At 45.6% G+C, this 27,943-nt stretch overlaps 1 protein-coding gene across 2 annotated transcripts; it reads left to right on the top strand.

The window, feature by feature from the left end:
* The first annotated feature begins 208 nt into the window (after positions 1–208).
* On the top strand, positions 209–27,683 carry STT3A (STT3 oligosaccharyltransferase complex catalytic subunit A). 2 transcript variants are annotated; one of them, XM_066606630.1, is made up of 18 exons: positions 209–290; positions 7,704–7,829; positions 8,916–8,976; positions 10,845–10,966; positions 11,076–11,221; positions 14,359–14,449; positions 14,531–14,637; positions 15,935–16,099; positions 16,190–16,370; positions 17,874–18,029; positions 18,961–19,052; positions 19,970–20,125; positions 20,240–20,428; positions 21,555–21,671; positions 22,989–23,091; positions 23,166–23,354; positions 25,185–25,300; positions 27,416–27,683. In XM_066606630.1, exons 2-18 carry the CDS (start codon positions 7,742–7,744, stop codon positions 27,452–27,454), a joined length of 2,118 nt encoding a protein of 705 aa, XP_066462727.1. In that variant the 5' UTR covers positions 209–290; positions 7,704–7,741; the 3' UTR covers positions 27,455–27,683. The 2 variants fall into 2 exon arrangements, with proteins under 2 accessions (XP_066462727.1, XP_066462728.1); XM_066606631.1 differs by lacking the exon at positions 209–290 and adding an exon at positions 406–429.
* The last annotated feature ends 260 nt before the right edge of the window (positions 27,684–27,943 follow it).

Raw genomic sequence — 27,943 nt, 5'->3', positions numbered from 1 at the left:
CGCCTCTCAACCTAACCTGGCCTAGCTTCAAGCGCCGCTGTGACAGTCCACGAGGAAGCTCCGCCTATCACGCTGACGCATGCACTGAGCAGTCAATGAATAGATGCCCCTTCGGCTTCCCTCAGCCAACCTTGTTTGTTTTGTCCAATGCAAATAAAGGAGGGAGCAAGGGTGACCAATGGGCTTGTGGGGACAGTATGGGGGGTGGGTCCTCCTGACTGTCAGGGTAGGTTGAGAAAGTGTGGGGAGTTTGATGGGGAGAGTGAGGAGAGAGGAGCGGTCGCTGCCAGGTGAGCGCTGTTGGACGGGGGAGGCTGGACGGGATCGTACCTGGTCTACAGCAGCCTGGTCACCCCCTTATGGACAACACACCCCTGTGTATGTGCAGCATAGTGGTACATCCTGTATGGAGAATGTCCCTGCACGTAGGTGTGTTGCACGGGGTTCTATAGGCAATGACTGTATGGCTGCAGTAGAGGCTCACTGCAGGCATGTGTGTGCGGGTGAATAAGTATGCACACCCCCTATATATGTCTATATACCCACATACAGTCTGGACACTATATAGTACTGTGGCTTTAATTGTGCATTAAAGGGGATGTCTGGTTACAATGAAACCTTTTAAGATCAGAGCCAAAAGGGTTAAAACAATAAAATAAAAATGCGTGCTTACCTGTCGTAGGCCCTGGCGATGCCGCGTTGCCACCTTTGCGGTTGTCCTCTTCGCTATTGTCAGGTGACCTCTGTCCGCCAATCAGAGGCAGCAGTGTCCCCGTTCTGGAATCCTGGCGCTCAGGATGTGAGCGTTGATGCCAGAGGAGCGGGTGGTGACGCTGTGGCCTCTGATTGGCAGGCAGCGGGTTACCGGACTTGGGCCAGGTCCACACGAACGTATTACACAGCGCGCCGCCCGCGAGAGATTTGCATCGAGTACTAAGTGACAAGGCGTATTTACTGCGTACCGCCGATCGCCATGTACTTTCTAGGCGTGTATGAGTGCGTGTAAAACACGCCAAGATAGAACGTGCTGCGATTTTATTTAGCGCAATTCGTGTGAGTGGCGGCATGGCTGCCTATGGGAGATTGGTACGGCGTGTGCGGGTTACCAACACGCCCGTGTGAGACCGCCCTAATGCAGTCAATAAAGATGGCAGGGCTGCAGCGCGGAATGCCAAGGACGGGCGAGGGGATGATAGCACAATTCTTTTTTTTGCACCATCCGTTTTACGTACGGACTCCGGACGTATGTCCCAGCCTCTTTGCTGGTCTCTGGATGTGGACTTGGAGCGCCGTATGTGCATATAACGCTCCGGGTTCGTGTCTGGAGACCCGCAAAGAGACTGGGACATACTTCCAGAGTCCGTACGTAAACCGGATGGTGCAAAAGACAACAAGGGGGTGAATATAAAACTGTCTAAAATGACAATGGCCTTTGTTGCCCATAGCAACCAATCACAGCTCAGCTTTCATTCAATACTCTGCCCTTGAAGAATGAAAGCTGCTCTGTGATTGGTTGCTATGGGTAACGGACCGTTTGCATTTTAGACAGTGGTTAGCCCCTAAGTAGCCGTCGTTTTATTTTAACCCTTTTTGGTTCTAATTTTAAAAGTTTATATTGTAACCAGACAACCGCTTAAAGGAATTGTCCATGGTTAGAAAAACACGGCTGCTTTCTTCCAAACACAGCGCCACCCTTGTCCGTAGGTTGTGTCTGGTATTGCAGCTCAGCCCCATTCCTTTCAATGGAGCTGAGCTGCAATACCAGACACAACCCGCAGACAAGGGTGGCGCTGTGCTTGGAAAAAAAAGCAGCCGTGTTTTTCTCACCCCGGGTAACCCCTACTGAAATGTGTCGGATTACGGCAGATGTGCCTGTAGAGACTCCGTGGTCCGAAAACCGGAGCGTCTTAAGTTGTCTTGTTCTCTCTGTCTTTTGCTTGTATATTAGGAAATTCTATTGGCGGCTCCAAAAAACATGTATGTATAATTTATGCAAGAAACTGGCGTAGAATTCTTTATGAGCGTACAGAAAAGCCGAGGCGTGCTCCAACGGGGATAATATTAACCCTTTGCTATCCAGTTTCCCTGCTTACCCGCCTTATTTCACAGCTCTTATTAATTTTGGGGTTGGAACGAGCGTTGTGAATCAGAGCGCTCTCACACAACCGGATTAGAATTACGGATTCTGTGCTAATACGCGGGCATAAAAAGGGCATGGACTCTTGCCAGTTTGCTCAGATGTGTGAGTAGGAATTACGGATTTTGTGAGCAGAAGAAAAATCGCAGCATGCTGTATTTAGGCATGGATTCTGCGCATATGAGCGCCATTGATCTCCGCAGTGCAGGCGCAATTAACGCTGTGTATAGACATGGAATCACTCGCAACTAGATAGGAGACCGGATACAAAAGGAGAGAGAGAATGAAAAAAAACAGCTGCAACTTATTCCGCAGCGCTTTCAAGTAATTTATTTATTCCCCCCACCACCACGAAAATAAGACCTATCCTGTTTTGTTTGTTTTTTTGGGGGGGGGGGGGGGGGTTTGGGGAGGCTTAAAATATAAGCCCTAGCTGTATTAGATAAGGAATACATTGCCTAGCAGGCTCGGTCCAGGTCCCTCCCGCTGCTCTCCGGAGCTCCGATGCGCTTCCTGCAGTTGTTGGCCGCTCACAGAAGATCGCTTCCTGGTTATGAGATTCATAAGTCCCACCTCCAGGAAGCGATAGCTCTGATTGGCTGAGCAGTGCCCAAGAGCCTATCAATGCAGTGTACCATGAACCAATGCGATGGCTGTGATTGGTTCTCGACCACTGCTCAGCCATTTAATTCAGCGCTCGATGAACCAATCAGAGCTAGCGCTTCCTGGAGGTGGGATTTATGAATCCCATAATCAGGAAGCGATCTTCTGTGGAGGCAGAGGACTGCAAGAAGTGCATCAGAGCTTCAGAGAGCAGCGGGAGGGAAACGGACTGAGCCTCCTAGGTAAGTATAATAAGACCTAGCGCCGTTTTGGGGGCAAAAATTAATATAGGACAGGGTCTTATTTTCAGGGAGACATGATAGATAATATCTATCTATCGCCTGGGCGGGTGACTGTGCTATGTTCTGCTACTTTCTGATGTCATTCCCTGCTTGTGAGATTTCTTCCACACGGACGATGCACTGTCCATACGTGTATAGCCGCGCGGAAAATCACATTCATAAGCAACCATTCGCACTTTATTTCCACGATCATTCGCAGGTCTCCCGCTGGGTATATCCGCATGCTGAATCCGTCCCTTTTGCGTGAGCCAGGCTTTGGAATTCCTCAACAGAAACACATAAAAATGAACTCAAATGATGTTTTTGCAATTTTTTTGAAAAAATAAAGTTTTTGATTGTTTACTTTGGTTTAAACTTTTTGAAGCAACCTCCAGGATGAAGTCCAGGCTTCCTACGGAATGTCTCACAGCATGCTGCGAATTGACCGCCGTGAGCGGAGAATCGCAATGATTCTCCGCTCGTGGACAGTGTGCCGGTGCTTTTCATAGCAATGCTATGGAAAGCTTCAGAGGGCGTGATTCGCCGTCGGTTTACCGCCGGCGAAATCACGACCGTGGACAGGCACCCCTTAGTCTTTCCTCGAGGTGTGAAGATGATGTTCTTGCCCTCTCTCTCACATTGCCCCCAAGCCGAGTGATGAGGTTTTTCCTGTACGAAAGGTGTATCTGCCATTTTTGGCCCCTCTCCTTCTCATCTATGGAGTGCAGGATGGAGCTGTTCACAACTACGACCTCCATCAGCAGAAGAAGAAGGTGTTCCACCATTTGTAGGATCTTCTGGTAACTCTGTAGTCTCCACAGTCCTGACCATCTCTGCCAACTCCTCCCGTAAACTTTGCGTACTCAAATAATGGTGGGTTTTTCAATTTTCGACTCCGCTAACCAGGGACCAACTGTGTTTGAGGGCCTAAAATGCACTCAACATCATCCCTGTCCTCTTGTCTTGGGATGAGAGGCTCATCGTTTTCTCGTCACATTCTTAGCACAAACTTGAAATTCCTGAAGTTTTTTTTTTTCAATTCACTAAGAAAATCCTTCCATAACGGTTCCGGTAACATGGATTATCATGTCATACAATTCCTGAGCAAGTGGAGGGTTTGTGTAGAACCTGTCGGTGGAGATACGTTGGCCTCTACCACTTGATTGGTCTTGCACCAATTGAACCACGATTAAGACGTAAATGGCACATCGGGTTGAATAAGACTTTCGGTGGTGTCCTTGCCATAATAGGGAGTGTGAGAACATACATCGCCATTTTCAAATTCGCACAGGCGAAAGATTTGTATCACAATTTTGTAGGCGTCTTTGGATTGTAGCACTTGAGTTGAAGCCTCCTGTGCGCTCATCTATAGCCACATTTTCCCCAGTTCCTTACATTTCTTGTTGATGTAACCACTGCCGTTCTTCACTTTGCCCCCTCGGGTACTTGCACTTCCTTGCGCAGGAACTAAATGCAACATCCAAAATGGAGGCGGGAGAAAACGTCCTTGAAGAATGGCGTTCGGTCTAGCCACTCGTCGGTAAAATACTCCATAAATTGCAGCTTCGCATTCGGAGCCACGTTCATTACGACTCCAAAGAACGCCTTCATTTCTTCTGGAGAAGCATCCTTCCAGGAGCCCCACATTGAATATTTTGGTAGTCGGGTCACCGTTTGCATTTTTTTTCTGCTGCCTACAAATTTGTCACAGCCTCAATTTCGCCAAAAAGTTCATCTATGAAAAAAAGCTGCAAATATTCCAGCTCCGTTTTTGGGCGAACATTTGCAGAAGGGGGAATCCCTGTTGTGTTCCCATGTATGGCAGCTGTATAAGATCACCATCACCTTCCAGCTATGTATTATCACTGAAAACGGTAACCTCATCTTTATGGTCACTGGCATCGCTGAGCTCACCTTCACCCTCTCCCGGGGCGTGTTTGTTTGTTTGCCATGCGTGAAAAGTATAGGAAAATATTCCAATACGCATGGAAAAATGACACCGTGCAAATACTTAGTGCTGAGGCTTGCGGAAAAACACATACGCCTGTGTGAAGCTGGCCTAAAATATGGAATGTGACTCAGAAGCAGTACAGGATAAGTAATGTACGTACACAGTGACTCCACCAGCAGAATAGTGAGTGCAGCTCTGGAGTATAATACAGAATGTAACTCAGGATAAGTAATGTATGTACACAGTAACTCCGCCAGCAGAATAGTGAGTACAGCTCTGGAGTATAATACAGGATGTAACTCAGGATCAGTACAGGATAAGTAATGTATGTACACAGTAACTCCGCCAGCAGAATAGTGAGAACAGCTCTGGAGTATAATACAGGATGTAACTCAGGATCAGTACAGGATAAGTAATGTATGTGCACAGTGACTCCACCAGCAGAATAGTGAGTACAGCTCTGTAGTATAATGCAGGATGTAACTCAGGATCAGTACAGGATAAGTAATGTATGTACACAATAGAGATGAGCGAGCGTACTCAGAAAAGCACTACTCGCTCGAGTAATTTGCTTTATCAGAGTATCGCTGTGCTCGTCCCTGAAGATTCGGGTGCCGGCACGGAGCGGGGAGCTGCAGGGGAGAGCGGGGAGGAACGGAGGTAAGATCTTTCTCTCCCTCTCTCCCGCCCGCTCTCCCCTGCTCCCCGCTGCGACTCACCTGTCAGCCGCAGCGGCACCCGAATCTTCAGGGACGAGCACAGCGATACTCGGATAAAGCAAATTACTCAAGCGAGTAGTGCTTTTCCGAGTACGCTCGCTCAACTCTAGTACACAATGACTCCACCAGCAGAATAGTGAGGACAGCTCTGGAGTATAATACAGGATGTAACTCAGGATCAGTACAGGATAAGTAATGTATGTACACAGTGACTCCACCAGCAGAATAGTGAGTGCAGCTCTGGAGTATAAAACTAGATGTAACTCGGGATCAGTTCAGGATAAGTAATGTATGTACATGGTGACTCCACCAGCAGAATAGTGAGTACAGCTCTGAAGTATAATACAGGATGTAACTCAGGATCAGTACAGGATAAGTAATGTATGTACACAGTGACCCCACCAGCAGAATAGTGAGTACAGCTCTGGAGTATAATACAGGATGTAACTCAGGATCAGTACAGGATAAGTAATGTATGTACACAGTGACTCCACCAGCAGGATAGTGAGTGCAGCTCTGGTGTATAATACAGGATGTAACTCACGATCAGTACAGGATAAGTAATGTATGTATACAGTGACTCCACCAGCAGAATAGTGAGTGCAGCTCTGGAACATAAGGGTGCGTTCACACGTCTCTGATTTGGTGTAGATCTGCTGTAGTTTTCAATCTTTCAATTGAATTCAAATTGGAGGGCTGAAATTCGTTACATGTATGCACCAAAGTTCATGACAAAATCTGCAGCAATCCAGCTACGTGTGAACGCACTCGAATGCAGAATGTATCAAAGGATCATCTGAAATGCACTTTAAATGGCATGAAGCATTTTAGGAAGGAGTCAAATCATCTGCTACACAATAGACTGATTGTATCTAGATTACTACAATTTCCGGATAATTCTGTGAGATTGCACGTACGAAGTAGCGTGGCTGCCTCTAACTTGAGGTTGTCTACAACCTATGGAACACAAGATTCTGACACCGGACGGTCCTGTCCCATAGAAGTCAATGCTGGCTGTGCCTCTCTCCAACTGTATCTATACCACAGCTGCTCTGAATGATTGTGATAAACTTTACCTTATGGAATTGTTACTTCAGCAGTAGTTACTGTCTTCAGTGAACTTGTTTATTAGCAGAAATTAGTTTCTTACTGGGGAATTGTGGGAGTTGTAGTCCCCAGTAGCTGAAGGGTTTTAAGTTGGAGATCATTACTTTAGTACTCTTGCGAAACTTCTGAATGTTTGCAGAGGGGGTATTTGCTGGTAGTCCTTTGTTGGGTATCAATAGCTGAAGGTGAGCATCAGTACCTGGATGAGATGTGCCTGTACGTACAATACCGAGCACTTAGAGGTCTGTAATGGTGCATGCTGGGTAAGTGATTTCCCATACTTATCTGCTACATCATCCACTCCTCTGCAAAGTGCAGCCATTATCTAAAAGCTCCGAAGGAAAGACAAGAGATTATTCAGCCATTGACTTTTGCTTAGTTTATGTTTAGTAACCATTTTCCTGCCTGTTTGCCTCCTGAAATACTCTGTAGTGCTGTGTTGGGCCTTTTCTACTTGTATTCTATAACTCAGTAACCTCCCACAAGATTAACCCATTCCTGACCTCACATATTTTAGTTCTGCCCTGGACACCGTCTGAGTGGATATTGCAATGTCCTGCTCTCGTCTGTGATACGGGCCACAATAGGTCATGCTGTAATTTTATTTTATTTTTTCGGTCCACATGAAAAAGTGCTCTTAGGCAGAGCCACAATGAGTCTGAATGGGCCGTTATTTTGTAGCCTCTCCTGAAACGTTCGTCGCTCCGTTGATATATTATTCTCAGACGGTAACAAAATCAGAATATTCCTCTACTGAAATCCTGTGTGCCGCTCGGGCCGGCTCCTCCGTGATGTAACGGGCTGTGACTTTGTGCTGCTACCGTGTAACACTGCCTAATCTACTTGTCTTGTTATCACACCGTATTTACAGACTTGTTTTTTCTCGTTTCTCTTCTGCCTCGCAGGTGTTTGAGTGTTGTGTGTCCCTTCCCTACATGTAAAGATGACTCGGTTAGGATTCTTGCGGCTGTCCTATGAGAAACAGGACACTCTTCTCAAACTCCTCATCCTGTCCATGGCCGCAATTCTCTGTGAGTACCTCCATCACCCCCCACACCCTCCTCCTCTGTCTTTTTTACCTCCCTCTTCACCCCCCCTCCTCTGTGTCTTTTGTACCTCCATTGCCTCCCCCCCTCTGTGTCTTTTGTACCTCCATCGCCTCCCCCCCACTCCTCTGTGTCTTTTGTACCTCCATTGCCTCCCCCCCCTGTGTCTTTTGTACCTCCATTGCCTCCCCCCTCTGTGTCTTTTGTACCTCCATCACCTCCCCCCCCCCCCACTCCTCTGTCTTTTGTACCTCCATCGCCTCCCCCCCCCCCCACTCCTCTGTCTTTTGTACCTCCATCGCCTCCCCCCCCCCCCACTCCTCTGTGTCTTTTGTACCACCATCTCCTCCCCCCCCCCACTCCTCTGTGTCTTTTGTACCTCCATCGCCTCCCCCCCATTCCTCTGTGTCTTTTGTACCTCCATCGCCTCCCCCCCATTCCTCTGTGTCTTTTGTACCTCCATCGGCTCCCCCCCACTCCTCTGTGTCTTTTGTACCTCCATCGGCTCCCCCCCCCACTCCTCTGTGTCTTTTGTACCTCCATCGCCCCCCCCACTCCTCTGTGTCTTTTGTACCTCCATCGCCTCCCCCCCACTCCTCTGTGTCTTTTGTACCTCCATCGCCTCCCCCCCACTCCTCTGTGTCTTTTGTACCTCCATCGCCCCCCCCCACTCCTCTGTGTCTTTTGTACCTCCATCGCCTCCCCCCCCCACTCCTCTGTGTCTTCTGTACATCCATCGCCTCCGCCCCCCTCCTCTGTGTCTTCTGTACATCCATCACCTCCCTTGCCCCCACTCCTGTGTCTTTTGTACCTCCATCACTCCCCCCCCACTCCTCTGTCTTTTGTACCTCCATCGCCTCCCCCCCCACTCCTCTGTGTCTTTTGTACCTCCATCGCCTCCCCCCCCCCCACTCCTCTGTATCTTTTGTACCTCCATCGTCTACCCCATCCCCACTCCTCTGTGTCTTTTGAACCTCCATCGCCTCCCCCGCCCTCTTCTCTGTGTCTTTTGTACCTCTCTCGCCTTCCAACACTCCTCTGTATTAATGTTTCCTCTTTTCTTTTCTCCAGCTTTTTCCACCAGATTATTCTCCGTCTTGCGATTTGAAAGTGTTATCCATGAGTTTGATCCGTAAGTTGTCCTTTGTTACCAGTAGACACAAAGCAGTGCGACCGGACAAACCAGTTGTTGTTCAGACCTGAATATGGATCTGACAGGCAGTAGAGGAAAGAGCTGATGCTGGAGTATTAACCCCACACCCAGAGTCCTTCTAGTAGTTACTCTGCATTCTCAAATCCTGTTCTAGTGAAGGGAAAGTCCTCATTACGATGAAGCTTGTTTTACAGGCTACACTGAGAAACGCTGTACACCGCACGGAGCAACTCTGCACTTTAGTGATCAGGGACAGATTTTAAGCCAGATTGTTTCTTATACTCCAGTCCCTTCCAGAGCTGCATTCAAAATTTCACATTTTCTTTCCAAGCTTCTATCCCTCAGTGTCTGTACATTGTGGAACTTATTTAGTACTGAAAATTCGACAGAAAACGGTCTAACATGCTTCGTATCATATTTATGTTTTAGACGCTTTCAGACACTTTTTTCCCCCAACTCTCCTAAAAAAGGGGTGTGGCCTAAATTGTACAAAATTACAGCAAACTTTTAACTTAAACTAAGCCAACTAATAGATGATATAGTCTAGTCTTAAAATTCAACAGATTTACCATGCAGCATGCGTCGCTGTGATGAATCTGGCAGATTTTAAGACTTGGGCCTCCTGCATTGCGGCCGCCTCCGGTCTCCACAGCAAATACTGCCCGTAGCATTCCATGGCAAAACGCCATTCTATCTCCACAAGCGAAAATCGATTGTGATTTTTCTGCTCGCAGAGAAGAAATCCCAACATGCTGCGATTTTGTGCGGGTTATACACGGTTGGCTTCCATTGAAGTCAGTCTTACATGCTTTGTGTAACATTTTAGACCCTTTTGGGCGCTTTTTCCAACTTGTCGAAAAGGGGCATGACCTAAATTGCCGCAAATTACATTTAAAATTTTGGTGCAATTTTCAGCATAAACTAAGTCTACTAATAGTTGGTATAAACTTGGGGCCCTTTTACACGCGATGACCTGTCAGGCGCAGATGGCCGACAGGTTGTCCCAGTGATGATCATTCCCAGTGCTTTTACACAGGAATAGGTCATTGCTGAGTGAATGGAGGCGGAGGGCACTGGAGATCATTCCAGCCCGCCCGCCTCCATTCACAGTAAACAGGCAGTCATGGATGAACTACTGCCTGTTTACCCGGGCCAATTCATTCAGTTTATGCATGCCTAAAAAACTGAACACTGAACGAATTATCATTTGCCATTCAATCAGCGGATGCTTTTACACTGAAGGACAATCAGTCAGATTCTTGCTGCTCACTGGAATCTGAAGAATTTTTCAGCTCATGTAAAAGGGCCCTTAACCCTTTCCAATCCAATTTGTATCCTGGTTTTCCTAGGGGGCTTACTCATTTTCTGCCGTTATACAACGGCGCTGGCTAAAGCTAGTACTGCATGAGGTGACACGTTGGATAGGCTCCGACAGCAGAAAGGCTGGCAATATACAGTAAGAGAGCCCCGACGGATGTCTTCAAACATCGGAGCTGTACAGCCTTAAATCATAATGTCTTCAGAGGTCAGACAGTGGATTGGAGAGGGTTAAATTAGACCATCTTAAAATGCAATCAATTTTGCGTTATGATAAACCTGGCGCACTTTGCACTGGTTTGCACTGTCTAAGTTCTAGCCAGTATTAGTAAATCTGCCCCAATCTCTCATAGGACGCAACACTAGACCACAGTGTATAATTGGATCTCATCCAAGCTTTCAAGAAATAGTGGAAGTTCTTCTACTCTACTCGCATCTAGAGCTGCATACAAAATTCTGCTATTTGTTACCTGTAACTTTTTGACCGACCCACACCTATTGTGCGACTTTAATTTTTTCTCCCCCTTCAGGTATTTCAACTATCGGACCACTAGGTTCCTGGCAGAAGAAGGGTTTTATAAGTTCCATAATTGGTTTGATGACAGAGCATGGTATCCACTAGGGAGAATTATAGGGGGAACCATCTATCCAGGTAGGTTTTTCGCTTCTTCCCCTTGTTATATTGAATAGTTGTCGGTAAACTTTTTTTTTTTTTTTTCCTCTAACTGTAATGTTCCTTCAACTCCTGTCTTCTCTTCTAGGTCTGATGATCACATCAGCGGCGTTCTACCATACTCTGCACTTTTTTCATGTCACCATCGACATCAGAAATGTATGCGTGTTCCTTGCTCCTCTCTTTTCATCCTTCACCACTATTGTTACTTACCATCTGACCAAAGAGCTGAAAGTAAGTGCCCCCTTTGGGCCAGGTTTCTTGTTTTATGTAAATGATGATAACGGAAACTTCTGAAACTCTTCACTGTTTACAATTTTTTTTTTACTCTCTTTCAAGACATTTGTATGCTTTTAATATACAGAAAAATCAAATACTGCTGTGTGAATGGGGCCTTAGACTAGGTTTCTATGCTGCAGTAACTGCATGCAGCCAATACGCCACACACTGTGGCCAATGGCTGCAAGATGTTGCCAGTAAGACAAGGGGGTGCTGATAAATACTGAGCTTTACCCAAAAAAAGCTAAGCTAGGAAGCTGAACCTGCCACACTATTCTACATGTTCCCCCAGGATGTCGCTGCACTTGTGACGACTCTCCCGCAGCTTTTCAAGTCCCTGTAAATAGGACTCTTCCGACTGCTGGTCAAACCACTCATTTACAGCATTAGTTGCCTCCAAAACACTCCATAACCGTTGTCCCTTTAAGTATTTTTTTTGAGATTGGGGAACAGATGGTAGTCAGACGGAGCCAGGTTGGGCGAATAGGGTGGATGGGGCATCAGTTGTAAGCTGAAGGAGGTCATTTTTGCAATCCTGGCACCTGTAGTGTGTGACGGGGCATTGTCATGCAGCAGGATGACACCTTTGGAGAGCTTTCCTCAATGTCTTTCCTTAATATTTTACCTCCGCTTTGTCAATAACGAACAGTAATATGTTGCATTGATGGTTGAACCCTTTGGGAGGTCCATGAGCAGAACTCCCTCCTTAGCCCAAAAATGGTTGCCATTTGCTTCTGCGCTGACCTTTACACATAGAATATCTTTGGCTGGGAAAACCCCTGTACCTCCATTTTTTAGACTGTTTCTTTGTCTCTGGATCATAACAGTAGATCCAGTTTGTCCGGGAAATCCGACTCATTTCTTGCGAAATGCTCCAAAACAGCCACCGATGTCTCCACACGTCTCCTCTTCTGTTCGGTTGTCAAAGGTTTCGGGATCCACTTGGCTGTAAGCTTCCTCATTCCCAAGTCATTGTGGATAATGGCACCAACTCTCACATGACATCCCCAGATTTGTAGCAATACTTCTGGCTGATATTCGGCGGTCCTCCATGATCATGTCATGGATGGCTCTTACATTTGCAGGCAAGGAGACGGAGACAGGCCTTCCATTGGGTTTCTCACTTTCAGCACCGAAATGGCCAGTTTTAAACTTTACAACCCAACATTTAACTGTTGCATATGAATGGCTGCCGTCACCCAAGGTTGGCGACATGTCATGTTATGGTCCTATGCTCTTCCACACCGAATGTCTTTGGAGATGCTGCCATGTTCACGTTGGACCAGAAAAAAAAGATGTTAAAATCATAGGTAGTTGATTTTCGCATCATTGAACATAGACAAGTACACTCTGCAAATTACAGCTTCATAGCTTTTTTTTTTTTTTTTTTCTGGGTACGGCTCAATACTTATCAGCACCCCCTCGTACTACACTTTTACCAGAAAAATCATTCAACCATTGAAAACCGTGGGTGGGAATTCATTGACAATCTTGCAAGCGCGAGCTCTGATGTACGGTAACGAGCCTTGTACCCCTGCCCGTTGTGGAGGATTAGGACACGTTTTCAGTCTGTGGTGGCAAACCAATTGGTGACAGCAAGCAGGAGTCTATAAAATGTTGAAGCACAAAGGGGGAAGTTTATTTTGACCAGTGTTCCCAACTCCAGTCCTCAGGGACCGCCAACAGGTCATGTTGTCAGGATTTCCTCAGTGTTGCACAGGTGATGTAATTATTGTCGGTGCCTCAGACATTGCCACAGGTGTTCTTACCATAGGATATCCTGAAAACATGACCTGTTGGTGGTCCCTGAGGACTGGAGTTGGGGACCCCTGATGTAGACCATTTTATACTACCGTGTGTGCTGATGTGAAGTGTGCGCCACATTTATTAAGAGACGTAGGCTTCTTGCTAAATTTTGCGTATCTCTGGCCAGTCCGTGTGCTGGAATGTGAAATCCATACCAGACATCAGCCCCTTTCCCTCTCCCTTCCCCTTTTTTCAAAGCCTCAATCCAGGCTTCACACGACTGGATTCCTATTGTGGAATCCGCGATTGGCGTCCGTGCGGAGGATCTGCAGCAAATTGCACGCATCGAAAGGCATGTACTTTCAGTTTTTCGCTCACTCTCATGGATACGAATTGCGTATTCTGCAATCGGAAGAAAAATCACAGCGTTCTCTATTTTGCTGCGAACTCTGCGCAGAAGGCTTCCATTGAAGTAAATGGAGGCCGTCTGACCAGCAGCCCTTACACAATTAATATTACGTATGTGCTTCATGTTCCCGCGTCATTGTTTAGTGACGGCGCACGAAATACAAATATTGAAAAGAAATATACTTTTTCAAGCCGCTGCGGTCATCCGCAATACAAAAATTAGAGGTACGCAGGGTCACCGGCCGGAGTCCACTGCGAGATTCCACATGCGGAACCCTATCCAGTCGTGTGAAGCCGGCCTCCTGTTTGGGAAAGCAATGAGCGGGGCGGTAAAAAGGTCAAAAAGTTAGAAGTTTCCATAAATATACTGCGCAAATAAGTCGCTGCATAATATCTTTAATATAAAGTTGTAGGATGTTTCATTGCACCAGAATAAGCTTTATGTACATTAAAATGGAGAAGTGTTTTGGAAAACGAGTTAGGCCACGGTCACACAGGGCGGATTCCCGACGGAAATGTCGCGGTTTGGCCGCAGCGACAAAACGCGACATTCCTGCCGGGAGAACCGCCGTGGCTAAAGCCGCGGCGGCTTTGAAGCGGCCTGGCCGCTCGCTCTTCCGCTGCGGTCGGCGCTCCCATAGAGGAGAGCGCGGCTGCAGCGGAAAAAAAAAAAATAGACATGCTGCGGTCGGCAAATCCGCGCCGCAGCAGCGGCTTCTGCCGGCTAAGCCGCAGCAGATTTGCCGTCCCATGTGGACGAGATTTCTGAGAAATCTCGTCCACATGGCTGGCTAATGCCAGGATTAGCGGCCGTATGCGGATTTGCCGCGGCGAAATTCCGCATGGAATTTCCGCGGCAAATCCGCCCTGTGTGAACCCAGCCTTAATCTGGAAAGCAGGACTGTCTGAGTAATTCTTTGCGCACTCTCCTCCCACAGGATGCTGGCGCTGGGCTATTAGCCGCAGCGATGATTGCGGTTGTGCCGGGATACATCTCCCGTTCCGTGGCTGGATCTTATGATAATGAAGGTGAGAGATGACGTCCCCCGCACAGGATCTGTCCTGCTGTGTTTGCTTTCTTATGTATTACTGTTTCTCTCCTGATATCAGGTATTGCCATCTTCTGCATGCTGCTCACATATTACATGTGGATCAAGGCCGTGAAGACGGGCTCCATCTACTGGGCAGCAATGTGCGCTCTGGCCTACTTTTACATGGTAAGTGTACAACAACTGTGATCATCTGTAACTTGTATTGTGCAGTTGAAACCACTGGAGGGGACGCATTGTTACGCTGATGCTGCAGCTTCTTCATTATCTGGGTTTTTGGAGGTCCCACAGGTCTTCACCCCCCCCCCCCCCCCCAATCCTAAAGTGATGATATGTCTATGTGATATGCCAATGGAACAACGCCTCTACAGCACCACCTATTGGAAGGCAGCATTCCTGCAAGCCAGTGTCAGAACTTTCAAACAAGCCTTGTAACAATGACTGGGAATTATGAGCCAAAGCCAACCATGCACAGACAGATGTTTCGGGGTGATTGGCCCTCATCAGTGTGCAGTAGGTGCATGGATGGCTTTATAAGTCTTCTCACACCTTCTGGGAGCTCTCCCTAAGGAGAAACTATACCCTTACTGACCTGTGTGATATGATAACTTTATAAGATGGGAATACCTCTTTAATACCAAGTGTGAATGTGCCGTGAGGCCGTCTGCTACTCGGAGACACTTCATTAGCAACAAGATTTTAGAAATCTAAACATCCAAAGTTCTGGACTTTATGTAAACTTCCTCCTTAGTTTTCAAGGCTGTTAGTGTTTCCATTCCTCTTGGTATCGAAGTGTCTAGAGAATCAAGAAATATGAAATTGTTGTAGCCTTGTGACTATTGGACTGTTGAAGCCTTGTTGTACTTAAAGGGGTTGTATCAGAATGTCAATTTACTTGCTGATTGGTGGGGGCTGAGACCCCTGCCACTCTCAAAAACAGGGGTCCCGTGTCCCCAGTTGTCCTCACTGTGGGGTTTGTGCATTTTCCCAAAATGAGGGAGGCTCGGTAGAGCACTGGGTGTGCGAGCGTAACAGCGCTCCATTCACTTTCAATGGGACTGCCGAATACCGGAGCAGCGCATTAGAATGAATGGAGCGCTGACCGCTCATGTTCGGCCAGCTTCATTCAAAGTTAAGTCATTGTGGAGTAAGAAGCAACCCCCGCACTGACAGGAGAGCGGACATGCAAGTCCCATCCTCCAGATCGATGGGGGGTCTCAGAAGCGAGACCCTACCGATCAGCGACTTATCCCCAATCCTGTGGATGGGGGAAGGATAACTTGATATTTTAGTACAACCCCTTTTAATTTGAATCATCGAGTGCTTTTGCTTCAGCATTATACATGTTATTTCAGCGTAGTAAATGCCCCCTAATGGTGGTAAAGTGAGTTACGTATCAGCCTTCTGAATCGGTCACTGTGCTATGTCCCATTTATTCATTTTTGGCCCTTTTGCTTGTGTGCAGGTGTCATCCTGGGGAGGTTACGTCTTTCTGATCAATCTTATCCCTCTTCATGTCCTTGTCTTGATGCTGACCGGACGCTTCTCTCATCGCATCTACGTGGCTTATTGCACAGTGTATTGCTTGGGCACCATCCTGTCCATGCAGATCTCCTTTGTTGGATTCCAGGTAATGAGGCACCGTCCTCTCCGGTTTTCTCTACGCTGCATATTGCGCCCATTCTTGTGTTGACTTCCATGTTTCTTCTGTCGCACACAGCCTGTTCTGTCCTCGGAGCACATGGCGGCCTTAGGAGTGTTTGGCCTGTGTCAGATCCACGCCTTTGTGGACTATCTGCGGAGTAAGCTGAATCCCCAGCAATTTGAAATCCTCTTCCGAAGTGTAATCTCCTTGGTGGGCTTTGTCTTGCTCACGGTGGGGGCTGTACTCATGCTGACAGGTAAAAGACCAGTTTTCAGTGCGTTTCTGTTGCACCAATAGACTTGAGCTGGAAAAGCACATTAGATGGAAATTGACGGCATGCTGCCGATTGGTTGATATTAATGGCTGGGAGACTGCAGAGCGTGGGATGGTGTCGATGTAGTAGGTGGTTGTCAGGCATTGAATCATTTCTATCCTCTGATTTAGCCACGGCACTTCCAGTTTTAGAAAACGATAGGGAAAATGTGCCAATTCTGGCTCAAATTGCACAGAAAAAAACTTTGTGTCCCAAACTTTTGTTTTAGACACTTTTTATGCTTCACTAGACAGTTTAGAAAAGTACATACAAAAGTGGGCATGACTACAACTGTGTTCTAACTATGATTTAAGCCTATATTTGTGTGTACGCTGGGAAACGTTTCTGACCTACAATTCCAATGGCAGGCTGCAACGTATCCCATCAGCATACAGTGGGGTACGTCTCCCATATGTTATCTGATGAATGGAACCCTGTAGATATAGGGAGGCCTATAGCTATATTGAGACCTCGTGTTAGGCAGCAGAAATGTAGTCCTAAGCTTTCGCTCATAACCTGAAAGCTGTGAGTTCAATCCCCGCATGGTTCAGGTAGCCGGCTTAAGGTTGACTCATCCTTCCAAGGTCGGTTAAATGAGTACCCAGCTTACTGGGGGGTAATACATAAATTACCTGGAAGCGCTGCGGAATAAGTTGGCGCTATACAAATAACAAGATATATTTTTTTTTATCGTATTGAGATATATAAATATATCTGGAGATTTTCTCAGTGTACATGCCAAGTATAGGTCATTACCATGCTCCGGGCAGGGCCTAGGAGGAGTTGTAAAATGCACCAAAGCATACAGTGGGATACGTTGCCCATGGGGCCTCATTATAAGAGGAACCTGTATACGGTGGAATAGCATAGTTTGCTAAGGTATCCCATACTGCATAAAAATAGTGTAAGCCATTAACCCTTTCCAATTCAATTTGTATCCTGGTTTTCCTAGGGGGCTTACTCTTTTTTCTGCTGTTATACAACAGCGCTATGTGCTGGCTAAAGCCAGTACTGCATGAGGTGACACGTTGAATAGGCTCCGACAGCAGAGAGGCTGGCAATATACAGTAAGAGAACCCCAACGGACGTCTTACAACATCGGGAGTTGTACAGCTTTAAATCATAATGTCTTCAGAGGTCAGACAGTGGATTGGAAAGGGTTAACGTGATCTGAGCATAGCCTAGATGGAGTCAAAAATGGCCAAAATTTATCAATTCCATGCACCATCGTACCTGCATGAAATATTGATTTAAACCAAAGCATTGGCTGTAAGGAGAAGTGTTTTAACCTATCCAGCAAGATTCACGAAATGTATCATACAGCGTGCGCCGCTGTGATGAATTTGTCGCAGTGTCTCGTCTAGTTTAATCTAAATTTAGGACCGTATTAACAAATCCCCCCAATTGTGTATTCGTACAGACCTTGCTTTTTCTCTTCTGCTCCAGGAAAAATCTCCCCATGGACCGGCCGTTTCTATTCCCTCCTGGATCCTTCTTACGCCAAGAACAACATTCCTATCATTGCGTCTGTTTCTGAGCATCAGCCGACTACCTGGTCCTCCTACTACTTTGATCTGCAGCTCCTTGTCTTTATGTTTCCAGGTCTGGCGACAATTTATATTGAATTAATGTACTTCGCTTTTAAAATTATCCAAAATAAAAATGCTTTGTGCTATATAGGGTCTTATTACATGGCTTAATCAGAACCATGTAATGAGCGCCAATCAACGAGATCGGCGCTCGCTTACCTGGCCTTCACATGGGCTGATTCAGAATGCGCAGGGGACGAACGATCGTACATATGATTTTTGTCCCCCATGCATTTCATGTTTGTCGGCAGCTCATCCTCCGGTCACATGGAGAGGCGTGCGGCCGACAACCGTGATTGCATCTTCTGTGTTGTAGAAAAGCATCAGTCAGCTGATGAACAAGCATTTGCTTATTCGTTGGCTGATGGGTTGCAGCTTCATACAGTCTGATTGGGCAAATCAACATTTCTACGAACCTTCTTTCCAGATCATCGGGACGTGTAAAAAAGCCCTTTACTGTGATGCACCAACCTGTGCAGTTGTTAACTAACTTGCATTTAAGTCCAGTCCCTACTGGTTCACTGAAGGGGCATGGGGAGCAGGCTGCACATCGGCATATATGTTAGGGAGGGAGTTAGGGGTTGGACAGTGGGTTGCCCCCCAATCAAATGAATGGGTGACCATTTACTACATGGTTGTGGGAGCATTCTCTGGCCAAGGTGTCTTAAGCACCGACCCCCAGTATGTCACTATTATACCTCAATAGGCCATATGGGCAGGTGTATTTCAGGTGAGACAATACCTTAACAGTCCTGGGGGAGGAGGGGGATTTTGGTGTTCTAGAATTCCTCAAAGCAGTACAGCATGTGTTTGCCTCTTTATAGGTAAACATTAGCAATGTCTGACATTACCAGGATTGTAATGCAATGTCTATATAACTGTGCAAATATAATTGCAACAGTCGTTTCTTAATCGCCTCTTTTTTGTCGTCCTCCTTTGTTCAGTGGGCCTTTATTACTGCTTCAGTAACCTGTCTGATGCCAGAATATTCATCATCATGTACGGAGTCACCAGCATGTACTTTTCTGCTGTTATGGTACGTGGTCTTAACTCGCTAACCGATAGAATGTATCACATGATGTTTGTGTAATAGATTTGCCCACAACCCTGTATATTGTTGTGACTAATGCCGGTCTAACGCGAGCGGATTTGAATTGCAGATTCCGCAATCGCCGTCTGCATTAAAAGGCTTGTAGTTTCGAATTTTCCTTCACACCCGCAGGTACAAATTGCGGATTCCACGCAGACAGCCTCTATTGAGGTCAATGGGTGTGTGTGCAACCTGCAGCCCATACACAATTAGCATTGCGTATGGGCTGCAGGTACCTGCGTCATCACTAAGGGATGGCGCAGGAAATACAAACAAAAAAAATAAAGCAAAACCTGTACTGCACATGAACGCCTGCGTGCCTTACTGATCATACGCAATACAGTTACTTGTCGTGTATAGGATCACCGGCTGGGCTCACTGCGGGCCTCCAACATACGGAATCAGACCCGGTCATGTGAGTCCGGTCTTGTACAGTGAAAGTCTTAATCCTGCATATCAGCTTCCATTGATGCATAGAGTAAAGGCCCTTTTACACGGGACAGTTATCGTTCAGGCTCCCTCGGGGTTTTGAATGATAATCGTCCAGTGTAAATCATGCAGAAACTGAACGACTGGATGAAATTCATCCAGTCGATCAGTTTTAAGCATGCTTAAAATTTGAATGACACACCGTGAATGGAGAGGGGTGGGAGAGTGGGTAAAGAACTCTCCTCCAGCCGCCCGGCTCCCCGCTGGCTGCGCTGTGAGTGATCCAGCGATACTCGCTCCTGTGTAACAGCACGGGAGCGAGTATACATGGGGACAAATGTCCAGCATCGTTTGCCCGACACTCGCTACATGTAAAAGGGCCTTAAGAATTCCCTTAATTGGGCATCTATTACAGCTGCATCTCTTTCTCCCAGGTACGTTTGATGCTGGTCTTGGCTCCCGTCATGTGCATTTTGTCCGGTATTGGGGTATCTCAGGTATTATCCACATACATGAAAAACCTTGATATAAGCCGTCCTGATAAGAAGACAAAGAAACAGCAGGATTCCACCTACCCGATTAAAAATGAGGTTAGACTTGATTTTCTCTCCTAATACCGCGGTATTGTTGCGTGTATTTTTTTCAGGTGATCAAAAAAAAAAGTGTTATAAAACCTCTTTAACAACAAACCATTCTGCCAACAGGTCGCCAGTGGGATGATTATGGTTATGGCTTTCTTTCTCGTCACTTACACATTCCATTCCACCTGGGTCACCAGTGAAGCGTATTCCTCACCCTCCATTGTGCTCTCTGCCCGTGGTGGCGATGGAAGCCGTATCATCTTTGATGATTTCAGAGAGGCTTATTACTGGCTGAGACACAACACCCCAGAGGTGAGTCTAAATGTCTTTTCTATTTGATATCCCCAACTTTTTATGGTGTGAGAGTGTATGCGGGGACAGCTGCAGATATATAGAATATGTTCTCTTACAAACGTTAGTTTACACAACAGACATGAATAATGAGGCTGTACCACGTTTATAAAGTTATCCCTTATTTACAAGATCGGGGATTACTTTATAATCCGTGGGGGTTCAACCAAGGGAACCCACACCGATCCAGAGAATGGAGGTCCTATGGGTCCCCATGTGAATAGAGCAGACGTCTCATGCTTGCACCATCACTCCATTCATATCAATGGGAGCGTCTGATATTGCCGAGTACAAATGCTTGGCAATCTCCGGTGCTCCCATTTTAAATGAATGATGGATAAGCGGTAACTTTATAAGTTGGCACAACCCCTTTAAGGGTGGATTCACACAAACGTATATCGGCTCGGTTTTCACGCCCAGCCGATATACGTTGTCTCTCTCTGCAGGCAGGGAGCCTGGAAGAGCCGGGAGCAGTGCTCTGAGCTCCCGCCCCCTCTCTGCCTCCTCTCCGCCCCTCTGCACTATTTGCACTGGGGAGGGGCGGGGCTAATTAATCGCCATTTAGCCCCACCCCCATCCCACCTCCTTTCATTGCAAATAGTGCAGAGGGGCAGAAAGGGGGCAGGAGCTCAGTTCCTGCTCCTGGCGCTTCCAACCCCCCCCCCCTTCCTGCAGATGAGGATGACGTATATCAGCTCGGCGTGAAAACCAAGCTGATATACGTTCGTTTGAATCCAGCCTAATGGAGAGAGTTTTATTTAACACCTGCCAGTATTTTCTTACCTCATCGGTGTCCTTCCTTCAGTGGTATTTCTGTCTTGCACGATGACCTGAGTTATGGTGTATACTGTGCTAAGACTAGGAGCGTGCTCCCTTGTAAAGACTGTGGTTGTTGGATACGATGCTGCCAGCAGAAAATGGGAGCAATCGGTCACACCTTGCCATTCCATAGCATGCATTATTAATCAGATTTTTAGAAAACGAAAAGGTCGAGACCCTTTTTAAATAACTACATGAAAAAGGGTTGTGGTGATTAAGCCAATGGGATCGATCCTAGTAACTGCATTCTGTCTGTTGTTTTCTCCAGGATGCCAAGGTGATGTCCTGGTGGGATTATGGATACCAGATAACAGCCATGGCCAATAGAACAATTCTAGTGGATAACAACACATGGAATAACACGCACATTTCCAGAGTGGGCCAGGTAAGAATCATTGCCAAACACCCAAGATTAATATGTATGGCGGGATGCTAACTTTGTCCAAAGCAGATGTCAGGGGAAAGATGGATCACGTATGTTCGATTCCAACATGCAGATCAAATGAGAGATAAGCCATGGACAGAGGAGTTTGGAGGAGGGCGGAGGGGTTTGGCAGCGCCTCATTCACCTCTCCCCATAACCAAACCGAGCATTTATGGGGGGGGGGGACAGCAGCTATTGAAGGTGTATGGCCACCTTAAGCAATTGTATAATGCAGTCTGCTGGCTCCCTCTAGTGGCTGCATGTGAGATCTATAAATGGTGATCTCCACCCTTTTGCTCTTCATGATATTCTGCAGGCTCCCCCTTGTGGGTGGTGACAGAATATGTGCTCTACATATGCAGAGATCTTTAACCCCTTGGTGATATGCAGAAAGTCTAAGGTGGATGTAAGATTTGTCTGGAGGGAGCTTCAGAGCAGCATTCAAAGACAGCTGACACATGGCCACAACAGTCACCATCACAGAATTCTGATTGGTTAACTATTTAGATGCTGCTGCCAATTCTGAAATTGGCATTTAAATGGCACATCGGAGGGAAAGAACTCCCTCTATCACCTGGATGCCTTGCCATGACAAGATAGTGGGTGGTCATCCATTTGGCATGGCAGCCTTATGAAGGCAGGACTTAGCACAATGACTGTCCAAATATGGCATACTGCAAAAGTGACCAAATGACGGCTAGTTTAAGTTCATTTATAATAAGGGGGGAAAAAAGAGAATTTTATTTATTTTTTTTACATTTTTAAAATAACTTTTTATAACCCTCCCTCCCCCCCCCAAAAAAAATGAATAAAAACAAATAAATCTAACATCTTGATATCGCAGTGTCCATTCAAAAAAAGTTTTTTTTTGTTTTTTTTAATTATTTACTTTAAATCATCATCTTCTGGCCACCATAACTTCTTATTTTTCTGTCAATGGTGTTGTATGAAGGCTTGTTTTCTGCAGGATGACCTGTCATTTCTGTTTTGGAATAATTTCAGGGTACATATTATGTTTTTAATTGTTAGGGATAATGAAAAACCCAAGCTATATCGACAGAAAAATAAAGTACTGATTTTTTTTTGAAAGTGGGGAGTAAAAACCAAAAATGGCCGTGTCCTCATGGAGATAATCTGTTGATCTCCAGGTATTGCAAAACACATATTACAGGGTGGAGCTCCAGGCCAATTCTGTGCCGCCTGATATTGTGTGCATTTCTCCATAGCCTATATGTATAGGAGGGATGCACGGCTTCTAATGTTTCTCTGTCACCCCAGGCTATGGCGTCCACAGAGGAAAAAGCCTATGAGATTATGAGGGAGCTGGATGTCAGTTATGTGCTTGTTATATTCGGAGGCCTGACGGGATATTCATCAGACGGTGAGACCTGTTCCTTCTCTTGTGATATGATCGTTTTCAGCTTTTTTTTTTAACTTTTTTCTTCTACTTTTCAGATATTAACAAGTTTTTGTGGATGGTGAGAATTGGTGGCAGCACAGATACCGGCAAACACATAAAAGAGCACGATTATTACACCCCCACAGGGGAGTTCCGTGTGGACAGGGAAGGCTCCCCAGTCCTTCTAAACTGCCTTATGTATAAGATGTGCTACTACCGCTTCGGCCAAGTTTACACAGAAGCCAGTAAGTGTCGTCATAGGAGGAAGTCAGCTGAGAACGTATAACCTGTACGAGGCCTGACTGCACCGCTTACGGGTCTTGTCCAAAGTTATGGAAATTAAGACAAATCATTGCATCATGAAAAGTTCTGTAATTTTAACCCCTTAAGGACCAGACCCTTTTTTCCTCCACACTTTTAAAAGTCATAATTCTTTTATTTATCCACTAACCTAGGTATCTGAGGGCTTGTTTGTTTTTTTTGCGGGACGAGTTGCATTTTTTAATAGTGCTTTTTAATGTGCCAAATACTGTACTGAAAAACTTTAAAAAAAGTGCATTTAAATGGCAAAAAAAAAGAATGCCGACACCTTTGGGCAGGTCTTGTTTTTTCCAATGCACATCCTATGGCAAAAATGACGTAACTTTATTCTGTGGATCAGTACGAATACACCACGGTTTTTTAAAATATAATTTTAAATTAAGGGAAAAAAATTATGTGTGTGTGTATATATATATATATGCATATATATATATTATATTTATATTAATTACATTTTTATTGTACTATATTTAGACCTCCTTCTGACCGTCATAACTTTATTTTTCAGTCGACGTAGTCGTGTGACGTCCTGTAGCTTGTATTGGTATGACTTTGTAGTTTATACACCTTTTTGGCGCACTTTAGAACTTGTCAGGGGCATTTAAAGGTTTAACAGCTGTGATTAGCGTTTACGCCGATTGTGGCTGTTGCTGGTGTTAGCTGTAAGAAACAGCCAGCACCCACATTTTATGGATCAAGATCGGTTCCCAATCCCTCTCTATATTTAAGCACCCAGCGCACATGACAAAACCGTATGTCCTCTGTTGTTGAGGGGTTAATATACTTTTGTGTTTCAGTTCATCGCCTTTTTCAACATCTTTGCTTGATATTAGTAAATGGTTGCAAAGGCCCAAACCATCCCAGTCAGTCCTGGTCCTTCTGCTGATAGTTTGGTCACAATATACCTGAATGTAAGATTGTCCCGGACTGAGATTTGGGTATAAATATATAGGGTACCAAAACTGTAGTAAAAAGTCTGGGTTTATGGTTGAGACACCGTCTGCCAGATTTATTATGTGTTTGACGCTTTGCACCTAACTAGTTGTAAAATGCCCCAGTTTTTAGATCTTTGAACCATTATTTTTGCACAGAATATTGATATAAGCTGCCAAAAGAGGGCAAAGAAGATTGTGTAACACTTCAGCAAGCCACTGAAGGTCTATAACACTGTGCACTCCGCTGTGATAACTTTTAGCAAAACTTCTGTTTGCCTGGTCTAACTTTATGCCATCTAAATTCATTACAGAATTAAATTGTTCATTCATCGACCGCAAGTAGAGATAAGACCGGTCTCTGGAGCATCCCCAAATAGCACGGTGGTTGCATATGTGCCACCACTAACTTATTCTTTTCAATCGGCCTGTCGGAGCTAGCGGAGTTCAAGCATTCCGCCCCCCCTCCTCTCCTTCGCACCGTCCTCCCCTCCTCTCCTTCTCCCCCCCCCCCCCCCCCCATGCTCTCCTTCCCCCCCCCCACTTCCTCTTCTTCCTGACTGTTTTGTGCTTTTGCCTCTCGTCAGTGTGCAGTAGGTTGCTGGCTTGGCTAGTGAGAGGCTTAAACCCTGGAATACCGCTTGTAAAGACTGGTTGTTAGTCAATGTATCCCTAGAAATCAGACTGTCCGACTCAGCTGGATTGTCACTGTAGAGAAAAAAAGAAGCCGCTAGGCAGGAGTCAGATCATGCCCGTTATTCCAAGAAATTTAGCCGGAGAATTCCTTTTTTTTTTTTTTTAATTTCAACTTTTTCTTTTCAGAGCGACCTCCTGGTTACGACCGTGTGAGAAATGCTGAGATTGGAAACAAAGACTTTGAGCTTGATGTCTTGGAGGAAGCCTACACCACCGAGCACTGGCTCGTCAGAATATACAAAGTAAGCATTAAAACTCACAGAATGTTCTCAATCACAAGAAACTGTTAAATTCTTGTGGCGCTAACCGTGTTGTGACTTATGGGCCTTTTGCACGGCATCATCAAATGCTAAAAAACTATCGTTGGATCGCGGGCTTGTCGTTCCGTGTAAACGAATCCCAAGCGAGAAGGCCGCGATCCATTGGCGAACTCTGCCTGTGTAAACGCTCTGCACGAGTCCTAATGACATTAACGGTGACGTCAGCACTCCTGCCGCCGTTTACCCATCTATCATCCCATGTAAAGGGGCCATCAGTCCGTTCCACTGAATGCTATATGGGAGAATATATTATTATCTAACAGTAAATTACACAATTTTTGGAAACTCCTGTGGATTTTTTAAAGGTCTTGAGTTGCATTTAGGCCGATTTGTTGCATCTGAATGGGACTTGCCATATTCAATGAGCTTGATGCAGAAGCAATCCCATAATCCCATTCAGATCTACAGAAGAGATCTTCATCCACTGGAAATCCTGCCTAATCTTGTAATGTCCCTTACTGGATAGCCACAGCTTACATCAGAAGTTACAAGTGTGGTGTTTTTTTAACCTATAAGCGCATTTCAGTCGTGCAAATATGCCGCATGTTAGCGCGTCCGAAAATTGCTTACACGTGTTTTTTGAAAATATGCATAGCTTTTTCACTCTGCTTGCCACGTGGATTTTTCCCATTACATGCAGATGGGGTTGTGAAAGCTACTTGTATTATACTGTAAATGGCTGTAGATCTGCAGTAAAATATCTGCACCCCAAATCCAGCACATCTGAACAAGCCCTTAGAGACCAGCTGTCCTTCTGACAACTTGAGAATTCAGATCATCTGTGAAAGTGATTCGTCTACTATCGCTCAGTGGTCTCCAACCTGTTCTTATCATGCCCTGATGGCCACAAGCCATGATTGGGGCTTATATCTGGCCTGCTCTATTACCCATCCATGCTAGCTTAATAGAATGCTATCTGTAAGTCCAAGAATAGTAGGTTAAAGAGTAACTGCGCTTTCAATTTTTTTTTAAAATGTACAGAATAGGCGATTATAAGCATTTTGGCAATAAGTTTAATCAGCCTGTTCTGTACATTTTTCATAGAAAACCCCTATGCATCTAGGTGAAGATGCTGAGAAATCAATCTTCATCTGCATAGCTGAACAGAGCTCCAGCCTGCGCTGTGCCTGCGCCGTTGTCATGTACAAGCACCGCATGTTAATACAATGTCTGCTCTTATTAAATTAAAATGAAATGTATCTATAAATTTCCCCCCATAGAGTCCTCTTCTTCTCTCCTGACTTCTGTTTTATATAACCCTCCTGCTGCCATTCCCTGGCACTGTGAAGAGAAGCTGTCCTGTTACAGACAGCTTCTCTTCACAGCACGCCCGAACCCCATGCATGGTCTGTGCCTCATTGCATCGGGTTGTGACATGCATCAGCTGCTGTGCCTGCATTAGAGGTAACGGTGCAGACAGCATCGCTCTGTTCAGCTATGCAGCTAGCTGAAGACTGATTTCTCAGCAATGTCTTCACCTTGTTGCATAGCTGAATAGGGGTTTTCTATAAAAAAAAAAAAAAGCTACAGAACAGCCTGATTAAAACATATTGCAAAAACTCTTTATAATTGCCTATTCTGTATGTTTAAAGTATGGTTATTTTTAATGTTCCTGCAGCTCAATATGCAACAAGATATAAAAGGCCATAAAACATTTTATACCCGGTTCCACTACTGCTTCACTATAGCATTCCTCTGAAGTTTGTGCTGCTCCTCTGTTGTTCCTCCTACACATTTATGAATAAATTGACAATTGGGTGTCGCCATTCCTCTCGTCAAAGGGATCTGTGTTTACGGTTTGATCCTGGGGACAAAGATTGTGTTGTGTCCCTACATTTTTCACTATCCAACTGGTAACGCCCGGTTGTCCATTTGTTTTTCATGTTTCTAGGAGGAATAACTGAGGATCTGCACCATGCAAAGTTCTAAGAAAAGATTATGTAGCACTGTTCTATCAGGAGGAGTACAATTATTTACTAAAAACAGACCTTTCTTTAAATAAAGTGTCTAATTCCGATTGTTTTTCTATTTGAATAGGTGAAAGATCTCGATAACCGTGGATTGTCACGGACATAACGATGCCTTCAGCTTTAAATCAAACAGCACTGAAAGAACCCACGCCTGTGAACCAGATTTTTATACTGTTTCTATTGAAGGGAAGAATGGAATTTGATTGGCCGTAGAACTTGCACTCTTTGCTGCCTGCAACGGAGTTGGAATGCTTTTTATCAATACGAATGTGTTACCAAATGATTGAAATTGTGGTTTCGACTTTACAGTGGTCAATTAAAGATGGGGATACAGAGCCTGCTGTTCTGGATTTCTTCTAGGTCATCCATAATAAGTACACTTTAAGCTGTAGGTACTCTAACCCCGCCTATCCTTCTCATTTTAAGGCTGGATTTAGACGAACATATATCGGCTGGGTTTTCACGCTGGCCAATATACGTCGTCTCTCTCTGCAGGGGGGGGGGGAGGATGGAAGAGCCAGGAGCAGTGCTCTGAGCTTCCGCCCCCTCTCTGCCTCCTCTCCGCCCCTCTGCAGTGAGGAGAGGTGGGATGGGG

The sequence above is a fragment of the Eleutherodactylus coqui genome, chromosome 6 (genome assembly GCF_035609145.1).
Source record: "Eleutherodactylus coqui strain aEleCoq1 chromosome 6, aEleCoq1.hap1, whole genome shotgun sequence".
NCBI lineage: Eukaryota > Metazoa > Chordata > Amphibia > Anura > Eleutherodactylidae > Eleutherodactylus > Eleutherodactylus coqui.
The sequence above is the reverse complement of the archived record's forward strand: the minus strand, read 5'-3'. Positions and strand labels throughout refer to the sequence as shown.